Raw genomic sequence first — 26,370 nt, 5'->3', positions numbered from 1 at the left:
AGCTGGCATGCGTGCTGGAGCTGACCTAGGGCAACGCTCACGTGCCCACAGATATGGCTCTACATGCCACCTGTGGCACGCATGCCGTAGGTTCGCCATCACTGCCCTAGGGCTTTCAGAACTGTCTGCTCTGCTGCCTTACTAGCTGTTCATCTTCATTATTATGCTAGTATCATATAGTTCAATCAGATCTTCTCTCATGGAAATGCAAAGATTGGGTGATGTATTGTACAATACTATTTAGAAACCATATTTAGTTAAGTAGAACACTCCAAGTTAAATAATTAAGCTCAGTATTGCTTAATTCCTTTTAGAACATAGAATATCAGAGTTGGAAGTGACCTTGGAGGTCTTCTGCTCCTGCTTGAGCAAGAGACCCTATACTATTTCAGATGGGTGACTGTCCAATCTCTTCTTAAAAACCTCCAGTGATGGAGCATTCACAACTTCTAAAAGCAAGCTGCTCCGCTGGATTGTTTTCACCGGTAGAAAATGTTTGCTTAGTTCTAGGTTAAATCTCTTTTGATTAACTTCTATCCATTCTTTCTTGTCTTGCATTCGGATGCTTTGGACCCTCTTTTTTATGGCATCCTTTTATGATCCTTTTCACTAGACTAGCTGTACCCAATTCCTGCAAACGTTCATGACATGTTTTAGTGTCAAGGCCCCTAACCATCTTTGTGGCTCTTGTCAGCACTTTTTCCAAAGTCTCAACATCTTTTTTTATAACATGGTGAGCAACACTGGATGCAATATTCCAGGTATGGTCTTACTAAGGCTTTGAAAAATGATATTAGTATTTCATGTGATCTTGTTTCTATCCCTCTTTTAATTCATCTAATTTTTTTACAATAAATAAAGTGGTAGATTTTACAATATCTACCCCCTTTTTTATATTAACCAGTTACAGTACTTCAGCAAAAAGGGATATGTTGAGAATGTAAAACAGGACTGCACCACTAACTTTCCCTAAATTCATGAGATTTACTCCCCAACATTTAGTAGGAAAAGAAAGTTCTACATAGATATCTTATTTTTTTTTCAGTTTGTCTTTAGTAATATTTAGAAACAAAATAAATAAGAAAAAAAATAAAGAAATGTATAAGCAATACAAAACTAAAAATAAATACAATAGAGCTTATATTAAAATATATAATTTAACTTAAGATACAGAAGGATCTTGACAGAGTTGAAGACTGGGTGCTATCAATAAAATGAAATTCAGTGCTGAAAAAAATAATATTCTACATTTAGGCAAAAAAAACCAATCACACAGGTATAGTGTAGGTCAGTGATGGCGAACCTTTTTGGCATTGCGTGCCAAAAGTCTGAGCCAGCACCATAATGCAATGCGTGCCCCATTTGCTCATGTGCACATGGCCCTTCCCCTGCACATGTGCCCCCACTTTTTCCAAGGGGGCTGGTGCATCTCTTACCAGATCACAACCAGATACCAGACAGTTCCCTGGCGAGACAGCCATTCCCAGGCCAGCGGCAGCGCTCTTGGCCCTGCCACCTCGGCAACGCCATACGCCGGCCGGGGAAGTCTGAACACCTGGCCTTGCCTGGGTTCCTCCCCACTGGGTGCTGGGTTCCGGGCTTCCCAGCAAACCCCCTGCGGCAATGTGAGAACTGCCAACCCCAGGGGTGAGGGGGTGGCAGTAGCAAGGATAGGTGAGCCGGGGCTTCCCGGTCTCCCCACACGAGCGGGCTTCTGGGGTGGCCACAGGCATCCAGGGGAGGGATTGTAGCCAGCCGCCCCGCCGGCTGCTGCTGCCACTGACGGAAGCAGCAGTGCAAGAACTGGCAGGGGCGAGGGGGTGGCGCTGGCAAGGATGGGTGATACGGGGCTTCCCTGTCTCCCTGCAGGGGCTTCTGCCATGGCCCCAAGCCTCGAGGGGGGATTGAAGCCCCGGTATGCCCATCCTTTCTGCTGCCACCCCATCGCTCCTGCCACTGGCGCTTCTCACACTACCACTTCCTTCTCAGTGGCAGGAGCAGTGCACCCGAGAACCACGGTGGAAAGCCTTTTCGGGCAGCAGCACTGCGATCCCCTCCTCAAATCCACCCGAAAAGGCTTTCCTCCCTGGTTCTCGGGTGCACATTGCAGAGCCACACGCCTTCCTCCTGCTTCTCCGCAGACTCACTTTCTCTTTCCTCCTGGCCAGATTTGCCGCCTGAAACGCAATGCACTTTTTTGATTCGGGGAGAGGATCTCAGCACTGCCGCCTGAAAACTCTTTCTTCTCTGAATTCAAAAATGGGGCATACACAGACAAAACAAGAGCACCACAGTTTCAGGTGCTGCGCAGGGGGCATAAGGCAAGGCAGCTAGTCACTCTGCCTGCCCCTTCTTCAGATGATGCAGGTGGAGGGCAGTTGGCTTCTGCTTCTGGCCCAGGAGGAAAGAGAAGGTGAGTCTGCAGAGAAGGAGGAGGAAGGCGCACGGCTCTGCAATGTGGACTGGAGAACCAGGGAGGAAAGCCTTTTCGGGTGGATTTGCTGCTGCCCAAAAACCCTTTCCATTCTGAATCCAAAAATGGGGTGTGCAGAGGCAAAAAAAAGTGCATTGCATTTCAGGCCTCCGGGAGAGGGATTGAAGCCTGCCGCCACGCTGCTCCTGCCACTGAGAGGGAAGTGGTAGTGTGAGAAGCACCAATGGCAGGGGAGATGGGGTGACAGCGGAAAGGATGGGCGTGCTGTGGCTTTAATCCCCCCTCCGAGATCTGGGGCCGCGCTAGAAGCCTGCTCGTGCAGAAACATGGAAGCCCCGGCTCACCCATCCTTGCTGCCGCAACCCCCTTGCCCGTGGGGGCAACGGTTCTCACATTTCCACTTCCCTGGCAGTGGCAGGAGCAGCCGGAAAGGCAGAGAGGATGGCAGCAAGCCGTGGCAGCAGGCCGTTCACGCCGGCTAAGAGGCAGTGGCAGCTCCTGCCAGCCTCGCACTCCAGACAGCGTCCAACCATACCTGGTCTCCCCCTGCATCAGTCCACGTGGATCCCAGGCAGCGCAGCTTCGGGGCCTTTCCTCGCAGCGGTGGTGGTGGTGACAAGGTATGCAGGCAGGCGCAGGGGAGTGACTAGCGGCAGCACTCCTGGCTGGCAAAGGGTGGATGTCCTGGGGCTGCATGTGGGTGACAATGTGGCTGGTGCGCACTTGTGCTAAAAGCGCACCTTCAGCTGGCTGCTGCCGCACACATGAAGGCCAGCCGATCATCGTGCGCCCATGTGCACCAGTAAGCAGCAGACTAGCTGGCTGGTGTGCATGTATGCCCCGGAAACTCGGAAGAGGAATGAGCGACGTCATGCATGCCAGGCGACATGGCTCTACATGCCACTTCCAGCATGCGTGCCATAGGTTCACCATCATGGGTGTAGGTGATATCTCACTCTTTATTTGTTTGTTTGTTTGTTTGTTTGTTTGTTTGTTTGTTTGTTTGTTTGTTTGTTTGACTTCTATACCGCCCTTCTCCTGAAGGACTCAGGGCAGTGTACAGCCATATTAAAACACATAGATTAAAATCAAATATATAAAATTTGGCTCAAAAATTAAAACATACATACACCCCTTATAAAATTCGTATTAGGCCAATCCGGCTTGCTGGAACAGAAGGGTCTTCAGGGCACAGCGAAAGGTACGCAGGTCGGGGCTAAGACGAAGCTCTAGGGGGAGCTCATTCCAGAGGGGTGGTGCCCCCGCAGAGAAGGCTCTCCCCCTGGGTGTTGCCAGTAGACATTGTTTAGCTGACGGCACCTTGAGGAGCCCCTCTCTGTGGGAGCGGTATCGGGCAGTGGGAGGCTGTTAGTGGCAGAAGGCAGTCTCGTATATACCCTGGTCCTAAGCCATGGAGCACTTTAAAGGTGGTCACCAACAACTTGAACCACACTCGGAAGACCACTAATAGTAACTGTGAGATGGATCTTTGAGTCCTAGTGGAAAATGACTTAACTATGAGCCAGCAGTGTGCTACAGCTGCAAAAAAAATAAAATAAAAAAATCCAACTGAGTTCTAGGTTGCATTAACAGAGGGATAGAATCAAGATCACGTGAAGTGTTAATACCATTTTACAATGCCTTGGTAAGGCCATACTTGGAATACTGCAACCAGTATTTTGGTCGCCTTGATTTAAAAAAAGATATTGAGACTCTAGAAAGAGAGCAACAAAGATGACCAGGGGACTGGAGGCTAAAATATATAAAAAATGGTTGCTGGAATTGGGCATATCTATTTTAATGAAAAGAAAGACTAGAGGGGACTAGAGGTGACATGATATCAGTGTTCTAATATCTCAGGGATTGCTACAAAGAAGAGGGAGTCAAGCTATTCTCCAAAGTACCTGAGGGCAGGTCAAAAAAGCAACGGATGGAAACTAATCAATGAGAGAAGCAACCTAGAACTAAGAATAAATTTCCTAACGGAACAATTAATCAGTGGAACAACTTGTCTCCAAAAGTTGTGAATTATCCAACACTGGAAGTTTTAAAGAAGAGATTGGACAACCATTTGACTGAAATGATTCAGGGTTTCCTGTCTGAGTAGGGGGTTGGACTAGAAGACCTCCAAGTCCCTTCCAACTCTTCTCTTCTCTTCTCTTCTCTTCTCTTCTCTTCTCTTCTCTTCTCTTCTCTTCTCTTCTCTTCTCTTCCCTTCCCTTCCCTTCCCTTCCCTTCCCTTCCCTTCCCTTCCCTTCCCTTCCCTTCCCTTCCATGAACAGTTAACAATTTAATCACAATTTTCTAGAAGATTTTATAAACTATTATTAAAAAAATATCTGGCAGTGGCAGGAGCAGCCGGAAGGGCAGAGAGGATGGCGTCCTGGGAATTTACTCAATTTCATTTCTGTTGCTTTGTTTGTCTTGTCTTCTGCAGTTCCTTTATTGAGAATTTCCTTTTTTATTCTGTCAATTTCATAATGAAATTCTATCAATTTCATAATCTCTTATCATATTTGATTTCCCCCTCCAGATTTAAGACTTTTGCTGTGTAGTTGAGAACAATATTAAGCATATACATCATCTCTTCTGTTGTTGATATATTCCTCTTTTCATCTCAGATTGATGTAATATATGGTTTATTACCTATTTCAAGGAATTTTGCTTTAAAAAAAATATCTTGTTGTAAGTTTTATTTACTTACTTCCACTGGATTGAATTGGTTACAATTACTTTGATCTTTTGTTCTAAGCCCCAAACTAGGTTCAGTTACTTCAAGTCATTTATCAATTTTGTTCATGTATGACTTTGTTTCTAGTAGATGCCAGAGATAAACAGTTCTCTCATAAATACTTTATTAGAATCCCATACAGTATGTAAAAAGATGTCAGGAGTTAAAAGTGGTTTGGAAAAAGCACTTTAATTGACCCTTCAATTTAACATCTTTTTATAACAATAGGTAATTCAGTTTATATCTTTTGGTCTAAGTGTTCCTTTTTGCAGTCTTACAATTATTGGATTATGGTATATATAAATGATAATTATAACTTACACATCTATAAATTGAATTATTAATGAAGAGAGATATAATTTCTACAGGAGCGCAGAATATTCTTGCATGTCAAAGCTAGAACAAGGAACCTGCCTTTTACCAGTAATACATTTTTTTCTGTGCATGAACTTCCTTCAGAAAATTGACATATAAGGAAATGTTCAGTGTCATTTCTTACCAATATACTATTGCAAATGCAATTCCATTTGCTAGCAGTCAGATCACTACTTTTGCTGTATTCTCTCTTAAATTCAGAGGTAATTTTTTTAAAATTCCAAACTGTAGCATTGATTTTATTTCAACTTAATTTATTTTTAAATTGCACTTCTTTTTATACATGTGGCATGTTATTTCTATTATTTTTATTTTTTCTGTCATGTTTATGACTCCAGTCAGTAATAAATTACTTGGCAAAATGTATTTATTTATTTTACATATTTATATCTTTAAAGGTTCTAGTAGCTTGAAAACATACAATTAACACATCTATAAAATTTAAATGAAAAATAGGATAAAATTAAAATAGCAGCATTAAATAGCCTGAGTGAATATTTCTGAGCCTAAGGCATAATAAAGTTGGGATTTGTTTAAACTGCAGTGCATTATTTAAAAAAATGAGAATTAACAAGTGTTCCCTGTAAGTTACACGAATAACTGAAGAGTAATAGATGGATTTTATGGGTTTGGGCAGCCTCATGAGCAGTTTAAGTATAAGGTAGACAGGCTTTTCTTAGCTTGGAAGGAAACCATTATGCACTGAATTGTTTCATCAAAGAATCATCGCTCATCAGCATTACTGCTATGGTATGAGCCAGCTGCGTTTCTTGACTGACTTAGGACCATCATAAGAGTATATTGCAGCATCGAAACCTGAGTTATGAAGTCAGGATGTATCATTTGAAACAGATAAATGTTAAATGACTGTTCAGCATCCATACAGTTCCTAGAAAGTTTCTAGACTTTCTTAGAGAATGTCTACTTAAAGATTGAAGATCCATTCTAGGTTATTTACATTTTTTTAAAAAAATAAAAATGCAAAAATGGTAGAGACCTATGCAGGGGAAGAGCATTCCATTCATGGTTAAATATACTAAACTAAAATACAAGTGTCCCTCCCCCCTTAAACCAGTAACTTAAAAACATTTTCAGTCATACGTGTAAAATATTGCAGATTGGTCCACTGGTGGGCAAACTATCAGCTTTAATCTGCTATATAGATTTTTTACTTGTTTTGCCAATTATCACTGTGTGGAAGAAGTTTTGAACTTTTATGTCTCTGAAATGCATGTTCTTAGGATAATAGGCTCCAAGAATAGACTGGTCTTTTTCTTTTCCTATACATGATTACCATGGAGAAATTGGAAACAACTTGCTATAAAGTACCTATATTTAGGCTGTCATACACTTTGACAGCTGTTTCTTTTCAAAGATTTTTATTTTTCCCTGGTTTTTTTTAATACCAGTTGTTTCATTTGAAACATAGAAAGTTGGTAACAAATAATACATAGATATCATCAAATATCTATCACCAGATATCACTGCCAGAACATTTCAAGATATATACTGCAACTTTTTACAGTGCTGAATATAGATATCAAAATTATTTCCTTGTCTTAAGTAAAAACTGCCTAAAATTGAATACAAATTAATGGAACGCATTAAGGTCAGAAATAGAGCAGATTCACTTTTCAGAATGGTTGTGAAAATTTGTGAAAACTTGAGATTTAGATTTTTATAGTTTGGAGTGTTATCCTTACAAGTGTACAATTTGTGGGTAGGTTTCTCTTCCTTGCATATAGGCAAGGCACCTCCAATGACACAAATAAATCTGTTTGCCTCTTTTATTCCCTGTTATGGAATACTTTACATTTTTTATAGTCATAAATAAGACAAATAGAAAATATTAATACATTTTTCTCTCATTTTTTTTCTATAGACAAAACCTGTTGCATTTGCAGTACGGACAAATGTCAGCTACAGTGCAGCCCATGATGATGATGTCCCTGTTCCAGGCATGGCGATCTCATTTGACGCTAAAGATTTCCTACATGTTAAAGAAGTAAAATAGTTTACATTATTAATTACTGCAATACTCTTCTGACACTATTCTTAATTAAGCTTGTTGTTTTATGTATCTTAGATGTAGTAACAATAAAGAAAATTGTTATATGTGACAAAGATAATAGAGCAATTTGCACAATTGTTTGGCAGGAGAACCACTGCTCATGCATAACACCTGGCAAGGTGCAACTCCCATCAAATCCTTTCAGTTATTTTGATAGACATAGTGGGATCCAGAAAATCAGTAAGGTTGCTTGAGGGGGTGGGTTACATGCTTTCATAGAGGACCATTTAAAGCCAAGCAGTCCTTAGTATGAGGTGAGTATAAGGAAACATGAAGATGAAAGATTTTACTTGGAGTATTAAGGTTGTTGCCAACTGTTCTACTGGGCATGCGGTGCTACTTGAGATGTAAGAGCAACATAGATGGTACTTTAAGGGGAGGAAGTAGGATTGTTATAGTCCACATTTATGCTTTTCTCCATAATTTTTGAACCTTAAATAGTGTGTTACCACTTTTATTTCTGAAAAATCGATCTTAAACCAAAGGAAAAGCCTCAGTTCTACTTTTAAATCTCAATTCTCAATCCAGTGAAGCAGAGTAAGATATAATGACACAGTGATGGAAGACACTATAATCACTGCTGTTGTGTCAACTGCTTGATGAGACATATTTAATTCCTGCTTGATAAACATGCAGCTTTGGATTCAAAATGTTGTTTTATTTATTCCTATATCCCTGAAAATGTACAAATGGGGATGTCTTTTCCCACAAAAAGCCTCTTCTCTTTACATACACATTAAACAATTGGCAATATGGAGGGAAAGTCCCCAAGAGAATAATTTACATTTGAGACTGTCCATTAATCTGTTCTATCTATCCATGAGGGTAGAATATAGTTTACAAAGGGACCCTGACTCTGGTGACACATAAAATTAGATGTTGAGTATTAGAATGAGAAATGTTACCCTTCTTGCTTTATCTTAAAAAGATTTTTTGGGAAAATGAAAAAATATATAGTATGCTTTCACACAAAAATCTTTCACTAGCCTGGAATTTTTACATTTATAATTAGGATTTCTAAAATAGTATCTTCATGTATTTCAATTCCCCCATCATCTGAGAAAATAGCCACATCTCAAAGGCAAATAGAATAATTTACATTTGAGAAAGTGCTACCCTATCAATTTGTTTGCTGTAAGTAGAGATATCTTCTAAACAAAGATTAGATCTTAACCTGAACACTGACAATTTCAAAGGAAATATTGACCAGACAAAGGAAATATAAGTGGTATAATTACTAGATATAAAGGCATGAATTCTGCTCGTTGAAAGGACCAGAATGTCTAGCTCAATGGCAGTGGTTAAAATCTGAGGCTGTTTCACACAAAGATGAGGACTTAAGTGAATGAAGGAAAGATTTTGGGACTAGAGTCTATTAGAGGTGTGCATTTAATTCTGAGATCTTCCTTAAAAGACTATCTTTGAGGGCAAAAACGCAAAGTTTGCAAAAACTGTTACATAATTAGTTGGAGGTGGGTTTCCACTGTGATTTTTTTCTGTGAGTTAGAACATAATCTAGAGGAACAGCCTAAGCAGGACCTTCCTTGAATATTCTCTTCCAAGAGCAATTCCTAAGCATGAAGCAACTAAGTAGCACAAATCTATATAGGCCAGTGATGGCTAACCTTTTTTCCTTAGGTACCGAAAGCACACATACTTCTGGTAGGCCTGTTTTTCACCCTCCCCAGGCTCCGGAGGCTTTCCTGGAGCCTCTGGGAGGGTGAAAACAGCCTCCCCTAGCCCTCCGGAGGCTGGAAACAACTTGTTTCCGGACTTCCGGGACTTTCAGGAGGTCTGGTTTTTGCCTTCCCAGAGCCTCCACGCGAGCTCTGTACTTACCTGGCATCCAAAATGGGCTGCGTGGAGACTCCTGGGAGGGGAGGGACAGCGTGGGCGCAGCCAGCCGAAAATCAGCTGGCCGGCGGGACATGGCATATGGCACATGCGCGGTGGAGCTGACTGAGGACAACGGCTTGTGTTCCCACAGAGATGGCTCTGCATGCCACAGGTTCGCCATCACTGATACAGGCGATAGAGCTGTACAATATTCCAAATTCAATTCTAAAAAGATGCTTAAGCGCACTTTTTAAAAAACTGCAAGGAGCTGCTTTGTTTGCAACCACACTTTATGAAGCACTTTTTAATTTTGATTCTCAGCATTGTACAACATGCATCATGATAGAGAATCAGTTGCAAATATAGAAACATGCTATCTGTACACTGGAACTACTGCATAATGTAGTTAATTCCTGTAACACCTTAGCTCCAAAGATTTTCTAATTCTTTCTGAAAAGAAATGAATTCATTTTGGCCATATACTAGTTTATCAATAGTCATTATAGCACAAATGTTTAAAATGTTGATTAATTATAATGGGATTTAATTTATTTAAGTAGAGTATATATTTTTTCAATGAAGTAAGCTTCCATCTTCCTTAACCTTTTTCAGCTCTAATACATGATTAAGCTAAGTAGGCAGAGGAGGATATATTTAATGCCAATATCATAATATGCCAATGTCATAATGCCCTTACATAAATCATTGGTGTAACCCCAATATCTGGAATATTGCATGTGGTTTTGATATATATATATAAAATGGTATATTTTTAAAAAGGATATAGAGCAACTAGAGAATGGTCAAAGAAGGGCAACTAAGATGCTTAATGGGCAGCTTTTCTATGAGGAAAGGCTGTAATATTTGGAGATTTTCAATGTGAAAATGATAGGGGAGATGATTGAGATATATAACATTATCATGGCATAGATAAAGTGGACAAGGAGAAGCTATTTTCTCCCTCTAAAATTACTAGAACCAGAGGTTACCCAATGAGATTGTATGGAAGAATCAATAGAGATAAAAGGTTTTTTTCCCCCCAACATCTTGTAATTGTCTGCCAGTTTTGTTAACTTCGAAAGGGGGCTAACCTGCTATTAGCTTTATTGACAATTAGTTTGCCACTCTAGACTGCTGGACTAGGTGGATGTACGTTCTTAAACCACTCTAGATGCTTTGTTTCATAAGTGAAAGCTGTAAATATTAATGTGAAATCCTGAACATATTCTTTTTTTCTGAAGTGAAGTTTAGGAATGTACAATAACAGCAAATATTTGTGTTTGAAGATAAATCATATGTAGTGAATGGATGCAGGGGAGAATATGTATATGGTGAGAAAGAAAAGAGAAAGCCTTAAACCCTTTAAATCTTTGATCTCCTTTTTCATTACACCAATATTACAAATGGGTCAAATTTTGAAAAAAAGCAACAGAGAAGGCGTTAGTAAAATTTAAAAAAATGCAAGTAGCTAACAGATTTTTTTCTATTTTTTAATCACTAAGCCCTGCTATTGTACAAATTTAGCGCAATTTGCATTTTAAATTTAAGTTCTGCATAGCTACTTTTAAATTTATTAAGAATATGCATCCTCCCTCTCTCTCTCTCTCTCTCTTTCTCTCTCTCTCTCTCTCTCTCTCTCTCTCTCTCTCTCTCTCACACACACACACACACACACACACTCCCTCTCTCTCTCTCTCACACACAAGTATAATATATGCATAAAAATATACAAATAGGTCATACAACTACATACAGTGAATGAGGAAAAAATGAAAATTAGCCCTTTCCTAAAGCTGAAGCTATTTGTGTATTATGGACAAATAATGTTATGCTCTTTGCAATATGTTAATTTCCCCTTTTTTACAGGCTGGAATTGAGTCCAAGCTGATTATATAAAATATAGTTCTCTTTTATTATTGTCTCTTCATAAATTGATAGCAACACATGGACAGAAAAATAGTTTGAAAAAGACTTTGGTTTTTTGCTGCTCTACTGTTTGAGTATTGTTAAAATATAACACTCCTTGCTAAATTATAACCTACTGGACTTAGTGCTTTCTGAAATAGGGGTCTTAGCATTACCAATCAGAAAACATTAAGTAACAGTTTTTTTCTGATGAAAAATTTAAAAACTATTTGGAAAATAATGGAAGGAGCAAAATAGCAGTAATCCAATGCATTTGAAATAATTTTATGAAGATCTAGACCACTGTTCCTCAACCTCAGTAAGTTTAAGATGTGTGGATTTCGATTCCCAGAATTATGCAGCAACTAGACATTCCATGTACAAATCTATTAGTGCCATTCACTGTGTTGTATTTCATGGACAAATTTAATTCAAAAGTTTGAAAATATGTTGGTTGTACAATTGCTGATATACAGTTTAATGTACATATGTAAATAAGGCTATATTCTGTGCACATTTAATCATGAAGTAAATAGAGCTCAGTGAGTTTTCTGAATATATTGATCTTGCTTGATAAAATACATCGATACTGACAAATACCAACAAAATAATTCTGACATTCTTTTTTTCAGAAATTTAACAATGACTGGTGGATAGGACGATTGGTAAAAGAAGGCTGTGAAATAGGATTTATACCAAGTCCAGTGAAATTAGAAAACATGAGGATGCACCATGAACAAAAAGCTAAGCAAGGAAAATTTTACTCTAGGTAATTAAAAATGTCTGTGAAATTATCTGTGATCTGTTATCAAGTTATATAACAAAAAACATTATTTCTTTAATTGAAAGGAGAAAAGTGAAAAATCTAAGAAAGTTGATTTCTATTTACATATCTCCCAGTGTAGGCAGAATTTTCACTATAGGAATGTGCACAGTAGAGTATAGCCTTCATTGTCATTGTACATCATATATACCTCTCTGGTGCAGTCCATAACAGAAAACATAAGACAACATAAATAGTATAGAGAATAATCCCTATACAAGTAATTGGGGGAAAAAAGACTAGTCATACGTTTCCGTATGTGTGTGGAGTGATTGTGATTGTGTTTAAGAGTCTGACAGCCCATGGGTAGAAGCTCTTTTTTAAACCTGTTTGTCCGGCTGGCTATGCTTCATTGTCTTCTGCCTGATGGTAGAAGTGAAAAGAGACACTGGCCAGGGTGTAAATCATCCCTAAGTATCTTCCTTATTCTGCTGAAACAGCGAGACTTGGCGATGTCATCTAGTGGTGGTAGAGGGCAACCGATGGTTTCTTGTGCTGAATTAATCACTCTCTCTAGTGCCTTCCTGTCCTCAGCTGTTAGACCAGCATACCATACTGTTTGTTATACAGTATGTGAGGACACTTTCTATCGTAGACCGATGGAAATAAGTCATCAGCCATTGTTTTACCTGATTTTTCCGCAGGACTCTTAAGGAAATGAAGTCTCATTTGAGCTTTACTATCCACCAGGGACATGTTGTTTTTCCAGGTGAGATCTTGACTAATGAGCACTCCCAAGAATTTAAAAGAGGAAACCTTCTCCACTCGATCCCCCTTGATATACAGTGGGGCAGGTTCCTCTCTGTGCTTCCGGAAATCTAGCACCTTCTCCATTGTAGTGGTGGCAGCATCCAGGAAAGGGTTGTCCTTGTATGCTAGCAAATGGGACTGAGACTGTCAAGTTGCGAGGACATGCCTCCACCAACGGTCCCCAGCTTTGTCTCAGTCCTAGCTATGGACAGGCGTGTTTTTTTCTAGGTCTCTCTTTCCTGGACGCCTTTGGCTAAATTGATTGATTTTTATTTCTTTTATTTTTGGTTAGTTGAGTGACAGCTGTGTTAGAGCATAGTGTGTCGCTGTTATTCCAGAGGGCAGTGCCTTGGCACGAGCCGCTGAAGGCTGCGCAGCAGCAAGTCAGCCCATCGGCCAGTGGGTCTGACAGAGCAACTCAGGCTGACCCTAGAGCCCTTTCCAGCAGGGCTTTGAATTCTGGCTTGGCGGGACGCTCCGCGCTCTGTTTCTAGCCAAAGAGCGGCTGGGCTGTCAGAGGAAGCCCGAACTCTTTGCAAGCCGCTGGACTGCTGTGAGTCTTTGCCAGTTGTGGACGGCTGGTTTTCGCCCCTCTAGTGATCGGCTGACCAGGGGCCCGATTCCCGAGCCTCTGCTCACTTGCGAGTACACTTGGAAGCCTCCGTGGCTGCATAGGAGGCAGCCTTTGATCCCAGCTGTTCGTCGGATCGTGAAAATGGCGGACGCGACTCCTGGGACCAGCAGCGGAGCTGCCTGGCAGAAGGAAGGTGAGCAGAGAGAGGCCCCCAGGAGGACTGCTGGCGTGGCAGAGACCTCAGGCTCGAGGTCTGCCAGCAGGATGGCAGCCGCAAAGATCTCCAAAAGATCGCAGCGAGCAGCGAAGCCCTCAAAGGCTGCAGAAAAAGACGCAGCCAGACGTCAGAGGGCTTTAGAAAAGGAGATTGCCAGGGCCTCTGACTCTGGGAGAGATGTCCCTCAGGGCTTGGCGGCAAGTGCTTTCCGCCATTTTTAGGAGCGACAGTTGGTTACTGAGGACTTTGACAGCAGGTTTATGCAGCCTTTGTCGCCAGATGGTGCTGCTGAGCAGTCTTTAATCAGCAATCTGCCCAGCATCAGAGCTCCATCTAGTTCCCTCCCTGATCTCTTTTCTGCCCCTGTGGCATGGCAACTGCCTCCTAAACGCAAGCCATTGCCTGCTGGGAATCCAGTGGCCCAGCCTTCTGTGCAGATTCCCTCTGGGGATAATCAGCAAGGTCAATTTCCACATAATATGGAAACCATTATTTCTGAAGCAATAGAGAGGGGCATAGCTGCGGGGCTGCAGCATAGACACAGCCACAGCCGCAGGGAGGCTTCCCTTTGCTCTGAAGTTTCTCAGCCTGTAGAAGTGCCCCTTAAAGGGCAGCTATTAGGTGACCTGACCCACTCTTGGGGTGCTTATTCCCCTACTTCTTCAGATGCCTCTGATGTGCAGGAGGACATGGAGGAGGAGCCTGAGCTCTCAGAGGATGAGGAACTATCCCCTGATCAACCCTCAGTTGTTGGGCTCTTTCACCCTCATTTGTTTAAGTCACTACTATATAAGACCTCCAGTACAGCTCGTCTGGCAGGTCATTTGCCCTCAGTGAATCCTCAGCACTGGTGTCTTCAGCGGTCCTATCAGATACCCTAGAGGAGGCCCTTTGGCCGAAGGACAGACGGGCGGAGCAGTCCATCAAAAAGGTACAACAGTCGGCAGCGTGGGCCGTGAAGGCCTCAACAGCAGCGTCTTTCTTTAATCGAGCCTTGTTGCTGTGGCTGAGGCAGCTTCAGGACAGGATTCTGCTGACCGATTTGCGAGCCCATCAGGATCTCAATAAATTGTCGGCCACCTTAGAGTTTTCAGCTGATGCCATCCTGGCTGCGGCAAGGTTTGCCTCAAAGGCCATTGCTTCCTCTGTGGCCTTCAGGAGGCTCCTCTGGCTCCGTCACTGGCAGGCAGATGCCAAGCAGAAGTGGCGACTGGCATCTGCCCCTTTTTCGGGAAAGCAGCTGTTTGGTGACTCGCTGGAGCTGCTGCTCATCGAGACCAAAGAAAAACATAAGGTCCTTCCTTCCCTAGCACGATGGACAGATTTCCGACCAACTCCATACCCTCTGAGCCAGTCCTTCCGGGGGCCTGAGGGGGGTGGTAGTTCCTTTCGGGTGCAGCTCCCGTTCCACCCTAGGCAAGGTCAACCCCAGGATAGGGCTGGGAAGTTCAGGCAGTTGCCATCTAGGCGGCTCTTTCAAGGGGGAGGGAGCCGTCCTTACCGATGCCAACGTTAGTTGCCTCACGAACCCTCCCATTGGGGGACGCCTGGCCTTATTTGCTAGGTGTTGGGAGGGTATCACGACAGATGCATGGGTCTTGGAGATGGTCTGCTCGGGCCTCTCCTTGGAGTTCCTCTCCACTCCCCCGAGGTTTTTCATCTCTTGCCCGGTTTCGGGTAATCCGGTTAAACGGAATCTCATGGAAACTGCTATTCAGCACCTTGGACATCCATGCTGTTCAGCCAGTTCCTGAGTCTGAGCACAGGATGGGATATTATTCCATCCTCTTTATGATTCCAAAAGCTCGGGGGGGGGGGGGTATAGAGTTATTCTGGACCTCAAAAGACTGAACCGCTACATCACTACAAGCGGTTCAAGATGCATTCCCTTAAATCCATCTTAGACGGCGTCAGGGAGAGCGACTTCCTCACTTCAATCGATCTGACCAAGGCTTACTTGCACATCCCCATTTTGCCATGTCACAGGAAGTATCTTCAGTTCTGTTACTCAGGCCGACATTATGAGTATAGGGCCTTGCCCTTTGGGCTGTCGTCAGTGCCAAGGGTTTTCACAAAAGTGTTGGCACCTTTAGCTGCCCATCTGTGAGCTTGTCCCGTGCTTGTCCAGTGCTATCTGGATGACATTCTTATACAATCCTCTTCTCACGAGCAAGCATGTGTCGATCTTAAGGTCACCATGCGAGTGCTTCAGGAGCACGGGTTTTCTGTTAATCTAAAAAGGAGTGATTTAACTCCTACCACTCGACTTCTTCATCTGGGGGCAGAGATTGATACCATTGAGTGCAGGGTGTATCTGTCCCAGGAGCGTCAAGCGAGCTTGGTGGACCTGGTCCTCCTCGTGTCTAGGGCACATGTTGTGCCCTTGGCTACGCTGTCGAAGCTTCTGGGCAAGATGGTGTCCTGCATTTCAATTGTACCATGGGCACGGTTACACGCTAGGCCTCTTCAGTGGTTTCTCCTCCCTTATCAGAGGGCAGGCACTGGTTCATCCCTCTACAAAGTTAGTGTGCCCCCTAAGGTGTTTTATGTTCCCTAGAATGGTGGGTCTCCCAGGCGATTACCAAGAGTTGCACGTTTCGAGACCCGGAGAGGCTGACAGTGACAACCAATGCCAGTCTTTATGGCTGGGGAGCCCACCTACGGGAGAGGGTGGCCCAGGGCAGGTGGTCCCAGCCAGAGTTGGCCCATAATATTAATTGGTTAGAACTTAGGGCGGTCCATCTGGCCCTTCAGGAGTTCCAGGATCTGGTGGTTGGTAGGCCTATTCTAGTTCTCATGGACAATGTGGCCGCCAAAGCCCACATTAACAGGCAAGGTGGCACTCAGTCCAGGATCCTTATGGACGAGGCTGAGCGGCTCTGTCTCTGGGCAGAGTAGCTCCAGATCTCCTTACGAGCAGAGCACATTGCAGGAACGGCCAATGTTCAGGCAGGGCTTAGCAGGGCCACCATTGACCACGCAGAGAGGTGTCTGCATCCGGATTTGTTTCAGGAGCTGATGGAGCGTTTCAGTCGACCGAAAGTGGACCTCTTCGCCTCCCCGGACAATGCTCACCTGGACAGATTCAAGGTTTGCAGTTCCGGGAGCAGAGAGTATTGGCGTGCTTCGCAGCCCTTGGCCGGCAGAGCTGCTCTACGCCTTCCCAACGCTGCCCCTCCTACAGAAGGTGGTAAGGAAGATTCTTGCAGAGTGGGCAGAGGTGATCCTGGTCACTCCACACTGGCCTTGACGGCCTTGGTTTGCCGACTTGGTGGCACTTTCAGTGGCCAGACCTTGGAGGATACCGCCGGACAGAGTTTTCCTCACCCAGGGGTCATTGGTCCACCCGGATCCTCAGTGGCTCCAATTGACCGCCTGGCATTTGAGCGGCGGGCTCTGAGCCGGGACAACTATCCCTCTGAGGTCATTGACACCATCCAAGCCTCCTGGAGGGCTTCAACCAACAGAATTTACGATGCCACTTGGCGTGCCTTCTGCTCTTGGTGTAATAAGTCGGGACTTGACCCAACTCAGGTGACTGTGCCCCAGATTCTTCACTTTTTGCAAGTGGGTCTGAACCAGGGGCTCTCGCCTAACACACCAGCGCCAGGTGGCGGCGCTGTTTTCTGTCTTCTCCTGTAGGGGGCTGGATTCTTTGGCTCGTCACAAGAACATTCGGAGGTTTCTTAAGGGCGCGGTGAATCTCCGGCCTCCAGTGGTGCACCGATTCCCGACCTGGGACCTTGTCAAGGTGCTACAGACTCTGATGGAGGACCCCTTTGAGCCCCTGCGAGACACCCCTTTGAGATATCTGTCATTCAAAGTGTCATTTCTGGTCGCCATAACCTCTGCCAGAAGAATCTCAGAACTGGCATCTCTATCTGTCCGACCAGGTTTGTGTGTCTTTCATACCAACCGGGTGGTGTTATGTTTGGACCCTTCCTTTCTACCAAAGGTTAATTCATGGTTTCACAGGGCCCAGGAGCTGGTACTCCCTAACTTTTGTCCCAATCCGGTGCATGCACTGGAACATAAGTGGCACACATTAGACGTGCGGAGGGCACTCCGGATTTATATAAAGCGGACTTCTTCATTCCGAAAGATGGAGTCTTTTTTTGTTTCATTTCAACTGGCCTCCTTGGGGCCAAGATCATCCTTTGACCCTGGGCCGTTGGATTTGGGTGTGTATTGCCAAATCTTATGAGATATAGGCCCTTCCACTGCCCAAGAGGATTACAGCACACTCCACCCGGAGTGCGGCAACAAGTGCAGCATGGGCCACTCAGGCCTCTCTGGAGGAGGTTTGTCTGCTATCTGGTCCTCCCCGTCCCCCTTTATCAGGCACTATAAAGTTGATGCCTATACCTCTGCAGAGGCGGCCTTTGGGAGGCGGGTCCTCCAGTGGGTGCACACTGATAGGGGGACCTAGGGCCGGGCTCCTGCCCACCCGTAAGGACAGCACTGCTTTGGTATGTCCCTTTCCTGGATGCTGCCACCACTACAATGGAGAAGGAACATTGGTCTTACTTGATACGATCCTTCTCGTTGAGTGGTGACAGCATCCAGCCCCACCCTGTTTCGGAGCTGGCCCTGGTCCGCTGGTTGGTGGTTGGCTCTGTTGTTTGTTTGTTTTTTAACTGTTTCTTACTTGTTTCTGAGTCAACACACGTCAAGACTGTCGCTATTCCTTCGACAAAGCTGGGGACCGTTGGTGGAGGCATGTCCTCGCAACTTGACAGTCTCAGTCCCATTCGCTAGCGTACAAGGACAACCCTTTCCTGGATGCTGCCACCACTCAACAAGAAGGATCGTAGCAGGTAAGACCAACGTTCCATCTCCTTTGTCTTGCTAGTATTTAGATGTAAGTTGTTTTTTGAACAGCATATGGATACCTTCTGGACTTCTTCCCCTCCAGTTATAAGCCCCAATGCCGTTGTGTCATCTGCAAACTTTATTATGACGTTAGATGGATTCAAGGATATGCAGTCATATGTGTACAGCGAGTACAGGAAGGGGCTGAGCATGCAGCCCTGAGGGGAGCCTGTGCTGAGCTTCAGGGTGGAAGATGTCAGAGACCCAACCCTTACTATTTGTGCACAATCCATCAGGAAGTCTTTGACCCAGTCACAAATGAGGAGAAGGAAATTCAGGTCAATCAGCTTTTCAATGAGAATTCCTGATAAGATGGTATTAAAGGCCAAGCTATAGTCTATAAATCAAAAAGTCCCTCTATATAGAGACTATAAAGTCTCTCTCTTTGCTATATCATCTCTTGATCATCATGTCTGGCCCCCAAAAAGTTCATTTTGGTCTTTTTAATCCTTTAATCCTAGGAAAGGTTTTGACTGTCTTTAGGCAGCTATAGCTTGCTGATGTTCACATACCATTTTTTACTTGAGTGAAAAATGGAAAACATTATGACATCACTGAATTATTCATTTCATGAATAATTCATGAAATTGCTATAAGAACATGCAAGACTACTTCTGTTCTCTTCTCTCTTGAAAATTACTACTGTCCCAGCAATTTAACTGTGTTAACAAAATTTGGCATGAATCTAAATTTGTTTTATTGTTTTATAGTACAGAATCAGAAAGCTTTATTGACCAGAATACCTTCCTTAGGTTTTATGTTAAAACAATGAAGCTGTCGGGAAAAAGATAATATTTCATGTTATAATGGTGGTACTTCATTTCCTCTATCCTTCTTACATTTTGTTTGTTTGTTTGTTTGTTATATTTATATACCGCCCTTCTCCCAAAGGACTCAGGGCCTTAACAGCTAAGATCAAATACATAAATATAAAAATTAAAAACAATTTAAAACCAGATTAAATACTTTGGCCCACAATTAAAAACATCCCATTAAAATCCAATTTAAAATTTAAAACCATTAAAATTAGGCTAGCCCGGCTTGCTGAAATAAGAAAGTCCTCAGGGCACGGTGGAAGGTGCGCAAGTCCGGGATCCTCCGTACCTCCGGGGCAGCTTGTTCCAGAGGGCAGGAGCCCCCACTGAGAAGGCTGTCCCCCGGGGGGGTAGCCAGTCAACGTTGTCTGACCAACGGCACCCCGAGGAGCCCCGCCCTGTGGGATCTACTGGACAGTGGGAGGCTGTCGGTAGCAGAAGGCGGTCCCGTAAGTACCCAGGTCCTAAGCCATGGAGCGCTTTAAAGATGTGAATCAACACCTTGAATCGCACCCGGAAGACCACTGGGAGCCAATGCAGCTCGCGCAGGAGAGGAGTTACATGGGAGCACCCCGCCGCTCCCATAATCACCCAAGCGGCCGCATTTTGGACCAGCTGGAGCCTCCGGATGCTCTTCAAGGGGAGCCCCATGTAGAGAGCATTGCAGTAGTCCAGTCGGGAAGTGACGAGGGCATGAGTGACCGTGCGCAGGGAGTCCCGATCCAGAAATGGACGCAACTGGCAGATCAGGCAAACCTGATAAAAAGCCCCCCTGGCCACGGCCGTCATATGCTCTTCTAAAGACAGCCGCACGTCCAGGAGGACACCCAAGTTGTGAGCCCTCTCCGTGGGGGCCAATGACTCACCCCCAATAGCCAGCGATGGCACCAGCTGGCTATATCGGGACGCCGGAAGCCACAGCCACTCAGTCTTGGAGGGGTTGAGTCGGAGTCTGTTTCTCCCCATGCAGATCCGCACGGCCTCCAGGCACCGGGACATTTGAAACTACAGATGTGTTATTAGAACTTGCTTCTCATTATCAGAAGTTCAGTCCTAATGTCAAACAGAGGAAGTCAGCCACATTATTTCAACTAGCTAATCATCTGTTTAAGAGTGAAAAATCATATGAAAAGCATTATTTCTTTATTTTCCCTTTGTCACCTTTGAGTGGTCACTCTGTCTAGCTGCAGCAATTTCAGAGTAGACGCTGCAATATAATTTTATTGTTATTAAAATGCATACAAAATTACTTAGTCAGGGAATAACAGATATTCTGGTATGTAATTACCATTGCCTGCCATTTATTACATTGAAAGAATTAATTTTGATAGTATTCAGGGTTTATATTGACATTTTGAGCCTTGGTGGTGCAGCGGACTAAAGTGCTGTTAAGTAGCACTTAGCTGCCAGCTGCCTGCAATTACTATGAGTTCAAATTTCACCAGGCTCAAGGTTGACTCAGCCTTCCATCCTTCTGAGGTAGGTAAAGTGAGGACCCGGATTGTGGGGGCAATAAGCTGACTTTGTATAAAAAAAGAACACAGCTTAGGGGGGGGCGAAAGCCCTACTAAGCAGGTATATACAAAAGTATGAAGGCTATTGCTTAACGCATTGTAAGCCGCCCTGAGTCTCCGGAGAAGGGCGGCATATAAATCGAACCAATAAATAAAATAAATAAATAAATAAAGTAAAATAAATTTTACTGTCTTAAATAATATGCTTCTAGCTAAAAGAAATCACAACTAGAATATTTCTAAATGTTGTAAAATAAAATTAATAAAAAAATAAAATTAAGACCTGTCCTCTCATATTCTGAACATACTGCCAAGATTGCCTTCTGAAACCAAATAAATTTTCTCCTAGATGATTTGTCTATAGTCTGATCCTTCAAGACTTACAAAAGTATACCAATTGCTACTCAAATCAAGTCAATTTGCCTTGCTGTTGGCTGTCCTTCTCTTTCCTTCTATCTTTCCCAGTATTATAGCGTTCTCAAGAGAGTTATGCCTGTATATGTGTCTGATGTAGGATAATTCAAGTCTGATCTATTTGTGCCTTAAGTAAGAACTCTAGGTCCATTAGTTTTATCTAATTAAACTATGTAATGTAATAGTTTGTGTAGGAAATAACTGTATTATGGACCACAAATCCTTTTAAAACAAACTTTTAAATTGTATTTCTGCAGTTTCACATATTTATATATCACATATTTATATATCTATATGTATCATGGACTCCTTGATGTTTTCTGTGTAGACATTTCATTACCATGTTACCAGTAACATCATCAGTGCTAGCAAGGATTCAACAGTTCAACTCTGAGTTACAAATATTCTCTGCTGTCAGGATCTATATGTATCTTTGGCAAAACTTTTTCCTAAGAACCCTTAATTTAAAAAAAAAAAACACCTTTAAAAAGCCATATGTGTATGATCAAGAGAAGATATGCACAATCCTATAGTAAAAATTCTGCCTAAACTGGGGGATATGTAAAAAAAAAACCTTAATTCTTTTCCAGAAGTTCTCTAAAAGGGGCGTTGGTCCTACCTGAGACGCACCTTCTCATTAGGTGGAGACAGCAGCCAGGATGGGGGTGTGCTCGTCTGTTCAGGTTGAAAGACTAAGCCTGTCATAGTTGTTAAGTCCCGCCCTTGTTACTGGGTAGACCCAGCTTTTGGTGAAGACAAGAAGACAGGCTTGACGTGTGGGAGACCAAGCAAGAAAGGAAAGAATGGATAGAGAGATAGAGACCAGATTGGCAAAGGGAGGGTCTGGCTGCTGTCTCCACCCAACGAGAAGATGGGTCTCAGGTAGGACCAACGCCCCTTCTCCACTGTGGGTGGAGACAGCAGCCAGGATTGGACATACCAAAGATCATTGTCCCTACAGTTGGGGGGGACCAGGCTGGTCCGAAGAACCCTCCCCCAAAGAACCCGTTGCAGCACCCTATGACCAAAAGCGGCATCTGCCGAAGCAAACTTGTCCAGTTTATAGTGCTGGATGAAGGGAAAAGGCTAAGTCCATGTCGCCGCCCTGCAGATTTCGAGCAATGAGGCCTGCGTGGTCCAAGCCGCTGATGTCACAGCACTGCAGGTAGAATGCGCAGTCAGTTGAGGAAGTCTCGGTAGGGAATGTAGTTCGTGGGCCGTGGCTATCGTCTGCCGGATCCAACTTCCAATGGTTGTCGACGACACCTTGCAACCTAGAGAAACCAGCAGGAAGGAGACAAAGAAAGATTCTGTTCTGCGGAAGTCCGCTGTCCGCTTAATGTAAACATGTAGTGCCCTCCGGACATCCAAAGAATGCCACTGCCATTCGAGCCGGTGAGCCAGGTGAGGGCAAAAGTTGGGCAGGATAAGTTCCTGCATGTGGTGGAAGGTCGTACTGACCTTTGGCACAAATGTAGGGTCCAATCGGAGTACCACACAATCCGTGTGGAACACACAGAGGTCATTCCGGATGGAGAGGACGGCAATCTCTGAGATGCAGCGAGCCAAGGTAATAGCTACCAAAAAGGCAACTTTGCACATTAATAGCCGCAGGCTAGCCATCCGCAAGGGCTCGTATGGGGCACCTGTAAGAGAATTAATAACTATGGACTAAGGGTACCTATGTAGAGCAGGAGGGCATAGATTGGTAGTGCCCCGCAGGAACCAGTGAATCAAGGGGTGCTGGGCCAAGGAAGACAAAGATCTGCAGGTAAGTATCGATGAGATCGCTGCCACCTGTCTCCGCAATGTATTAGGAGAAAGCCCCCTGGAGAGGCCTTCTTGAAGGAAAACCAGTATATTGACAATCCAGGCCTGGAGGGGTTGAACCCCGTTCCGATCACACCATGTACAAAAGGCCCGCCAGGTGGCCGAGTAAATTCGGTCTGTAGAAGGCCTCCGTGAAGCCTGAATGGTCCGGATCACATCTGCCGGAATGTTGGCATCTCCTAGGGCACACCGCTCAACTGCCAAGTGGTCAGATGGAGCCACTGCAGGTCCGAGTGTCTCAATGCCCCTTGAGTCAGGGTGTCCTCCCATTGAGGAAGCTGCCAAGGAGGGTCTACTGACAGTGACAAACCAAGGCCTGCGTGGCCAATGTGGGGCCAGAAGGATGAGCTCCGCTTGCTCCAGCAACAACTTGCGAATCACCCGGGAGAGCAGGGAGACCAGAAGAAATGCATAGAGCAGCCCCGGCGGCCACAGGGAGCAAAGGGCATTGGTGGCCTCCGCATTTGGTGATGGGTACCGCGCGGAATGAAGCACGGAAGCTGAGCATTGTCCGGTGTGGCAAAGAGGTCGATCACCGGAGTCCCGAAGTGTGCAGCAACCTGTCGGAAGATGTGAGGGTGAAGACGCCACTCTGCATGATCCAGTCGCTGACGGCTTAGCCAATCTGCCTGTACATTGGCGATGCCGGAAATGTGTTCCACGCGCAATGAGCCGAGGTGAGTCTCCGACCAGAGGCCCAATCTCAACGCCTCCAACATCAGGGATTGGGATCGTGTGCCCCCTAGATGATTGATATGGGCCTTCGCCATAATATTGTCCATGAGGACTAGGATGTGAGAGCTGGAGATAAGGTGTTGAAAAGCTTGAAGCACCAGGTAGACCGCAGTTCCAGCCAGTTGATGGGCCGATGGGCGTCGTTGCTGCTCCATGTGCCCTGTGCTACTTGACCCAGACAATGAGCCCCCCAATGCTGAAGGCTGGCATCCATCGTCACCACCACTCTCTGCGGGTCGAAGACTAGGCAACCTCGGGATATTGCTGGATACTGCCACCACCCTAGAACCTGATCACCCTCCTGGAAACGGCAATGTTTGCGGATGAAGTGTCTCTGCCTGCCTTCTGCAACGGCAAAAGAAACCTTTGAAATTCCCTCGAGTGCAACTGGGCCTAGGGAATTATTGAGATGGCCTAGATCATCTTGCCCAGGAGTTGTGAAAGGACAAGAGGTGATGTAGGTCTAGACCGTTCAACCTTGGAAACTAGGGACCTTAAGCTATCCTGTCGCTCATGCGATAGGTAAACCCTCCCCGCCACCAAATCTATCAGAGCCCCCAGAGGGAGCAAATGAGTGGTAGGGACTAGGTGGCTCTTTCCCAGGTTAATGGATAAGCCAGGGTCTGGAGAGTAACCTGCAGATCAGAGGAAACCTGCTGCGGGGTAGAAGACAAAATTAAGATATCGTCTAAGTAGCACTGTAGATGAATGGATTTAGCCCTAAGGGATGCTGCCAAGGCAGCCAATACCTTGCTAAAGGTACGAGGGGCAGATGAAAGGCCAAAGGGCAAGGCCCGATACTGGTAATGGTGCCCCCCATAGCAGAACCTAAGGAACCTCCTGTGGGAGGGGAGGATAGGAATATGGAGATAGGCCTCAGTGAGGTTTATGGAAGAGAGGAGATCGCCCCTTCTAACACTGTTGAGAATAGATCGTAACGACTGCATTTTGAACTTGCAGTATACAACATACCAGTTCAAACGTTGAAGGTCAGAATAGGTCTCCACCACCACCACTCCCGATGATTTTGGTACAAGAAAAACACGGGAATAAAATCCCATCCCCTTTTGATCATCAGGTACCGTTTGGATAGCCCTGATAGAAAGGAGATGCTGAACCGCCAAGTCCATAAGGGACCATTTAACATTGTCATGAGAAAGTGGACAGCGCACAAAAAACATCGGGGGAGGGGAGAAAAATTCAATGGCCAACCCAGATCTTAAGGTGGCCAGGATCCATTTATTTGAAGTGGTACTCTCCCAAAGGTGGGTGAAGAGGGCCAATCTGCCCCCTATGGGAGGGTCCGGATGCAGTTAACGGCGCCAGAAGGAACGATTTCCTCTCCCTCAAAAGGGCTGTTTGGAAACAAATGGCCTACCTCTGGATGCCCTGTCTTGAGCGCCCTGTTGCCTAGGGTGAAAACTCCCTTGTGGTCTGGCAGAAGGAGTGGCAAAACTAGCTCCCTCATAGGGTCGAGACTGGGGATGAGACAGAAGGATGGAATCTCGACTCCCCCCTACAGAATACAACTGAGAAAACCTTCCTCTTGTCCTTCGTCTCAGTGAGGAAGGCGTCAAGGGGATCCCCAAATAGCTTGGAACCCGTGAAGGGAACTGATGCCAGACGCCACTTATGTCTGGCGTCAGCTTGCCAGTGGCGAAGCCAGACCAGGCGATGGGTGGAAATGGAAGAAGCGAGGGACTTAGCAGCGAAGCGTGTGGCGTTTAGGGTGGCGTCCACTGAAAATTGTGTCGCTGCGTTGATCTTGTTCAGATCCTGCCGTACTCGGACGTCTTCAGAGACCAAATTCTCCTGCAATTGGCAGAGCCAGAGGAGGGTGGTCCGATTAAAGAAAGGAGCTGTAGATGCCGACCGTATGGCCCAAGCGACGCCTTGGTGCACATGTTGTAACACTTGCTCCGCCCGGCGCTCCTCTGGACGGAGACCTTCGTCCGGATCGCCCGCGACCACTGTATGTGGAAGGAGTGTGGCCACTGGTGCATCCATGGCCAGAACTTGGAGAATGGTAGCCAGATCCGGTGCCACAGAGAAATTTCTTTGGTCCGTTGCCGTAGGAGCCGGGGCTGATCCGGGCGAGGACCATTGCTTACGGATGACATCCAAAAACAGTGGTGGAGTAGGAATGGTGTCCACAGGCCTGGCTGGTTCAGCGAACAAAGGATTCAGAGCCCCTTTGGCCATAACCGGGAGAGCCAGCGTTGGAGATGGTGAGCCCAGTTGGGCCATAGTGACGGCCTTGTGCAGCAAGGATTTGAACAAGGCCTGAGGAAACAAGCCCATAAATGCGGGCTGGTCCAGCGGGAGGTCCTCATCCTTTGACAGATCCAAGTCACGAGAGACCCCCTCAGCCTGGGAAGACTTACGGCTCGAAATGGAGGAAACCGGGAAGTCCAGGGCCTCGATAGAAAGAGCGTCCTCCTGCGCAACATCCACCCGTGAAGTAGAAGTGCCAG

General features: G+C 45.1%; 1 protein-coding gene across 4 annotated transcripts in view; it reads left to right on the top strand.

Moving 5' to 3' along the window:
* The window catches only part of CACNB2 (calcium voltage-gated channel auxiliary subunit beta 2), a 219,380-nt gene that overhangs the window by 159,685 nt on the left and 33,325 nt on the right, over window positions 1–26,370 (top strand). For all 4 annotated transcript variants that reach the window (XM_034401955.3, XM_034401958.2, XM_034401954.3 and 1 more), the window contains exons 4-5: window positions 7,423–7,545; window positions 11,985–12,121. In XM_034401955.3, coding sequence (XP_034257846.1) covers window positions 7,423–7,545; window positions 11,985–12,121 — 260 coding nt within the window. The remainder of the gene's footprint in view (window positions 1–7,422; window positions 7,546–11,984; window positions 12,122–26,370) is intronic.

The sequence above is a fragment of the Pantherophis guttatus genome, chromosome 4 (genome assembly GCF_059756535.1).
Source record: "Pantherophis guttatus breed Tessera chromosome 4, ASM5975653v1, whole genome shotgun sequence".
NCBI lineage: Eukaryota > Metazoa > Chordata > Lepidosauria > Squamata > Colubridae > Pantherophis > Pantherophis guttatus.
This window is presented reverse-complemented; position numbering and strand designations above follow the sequence as displayed.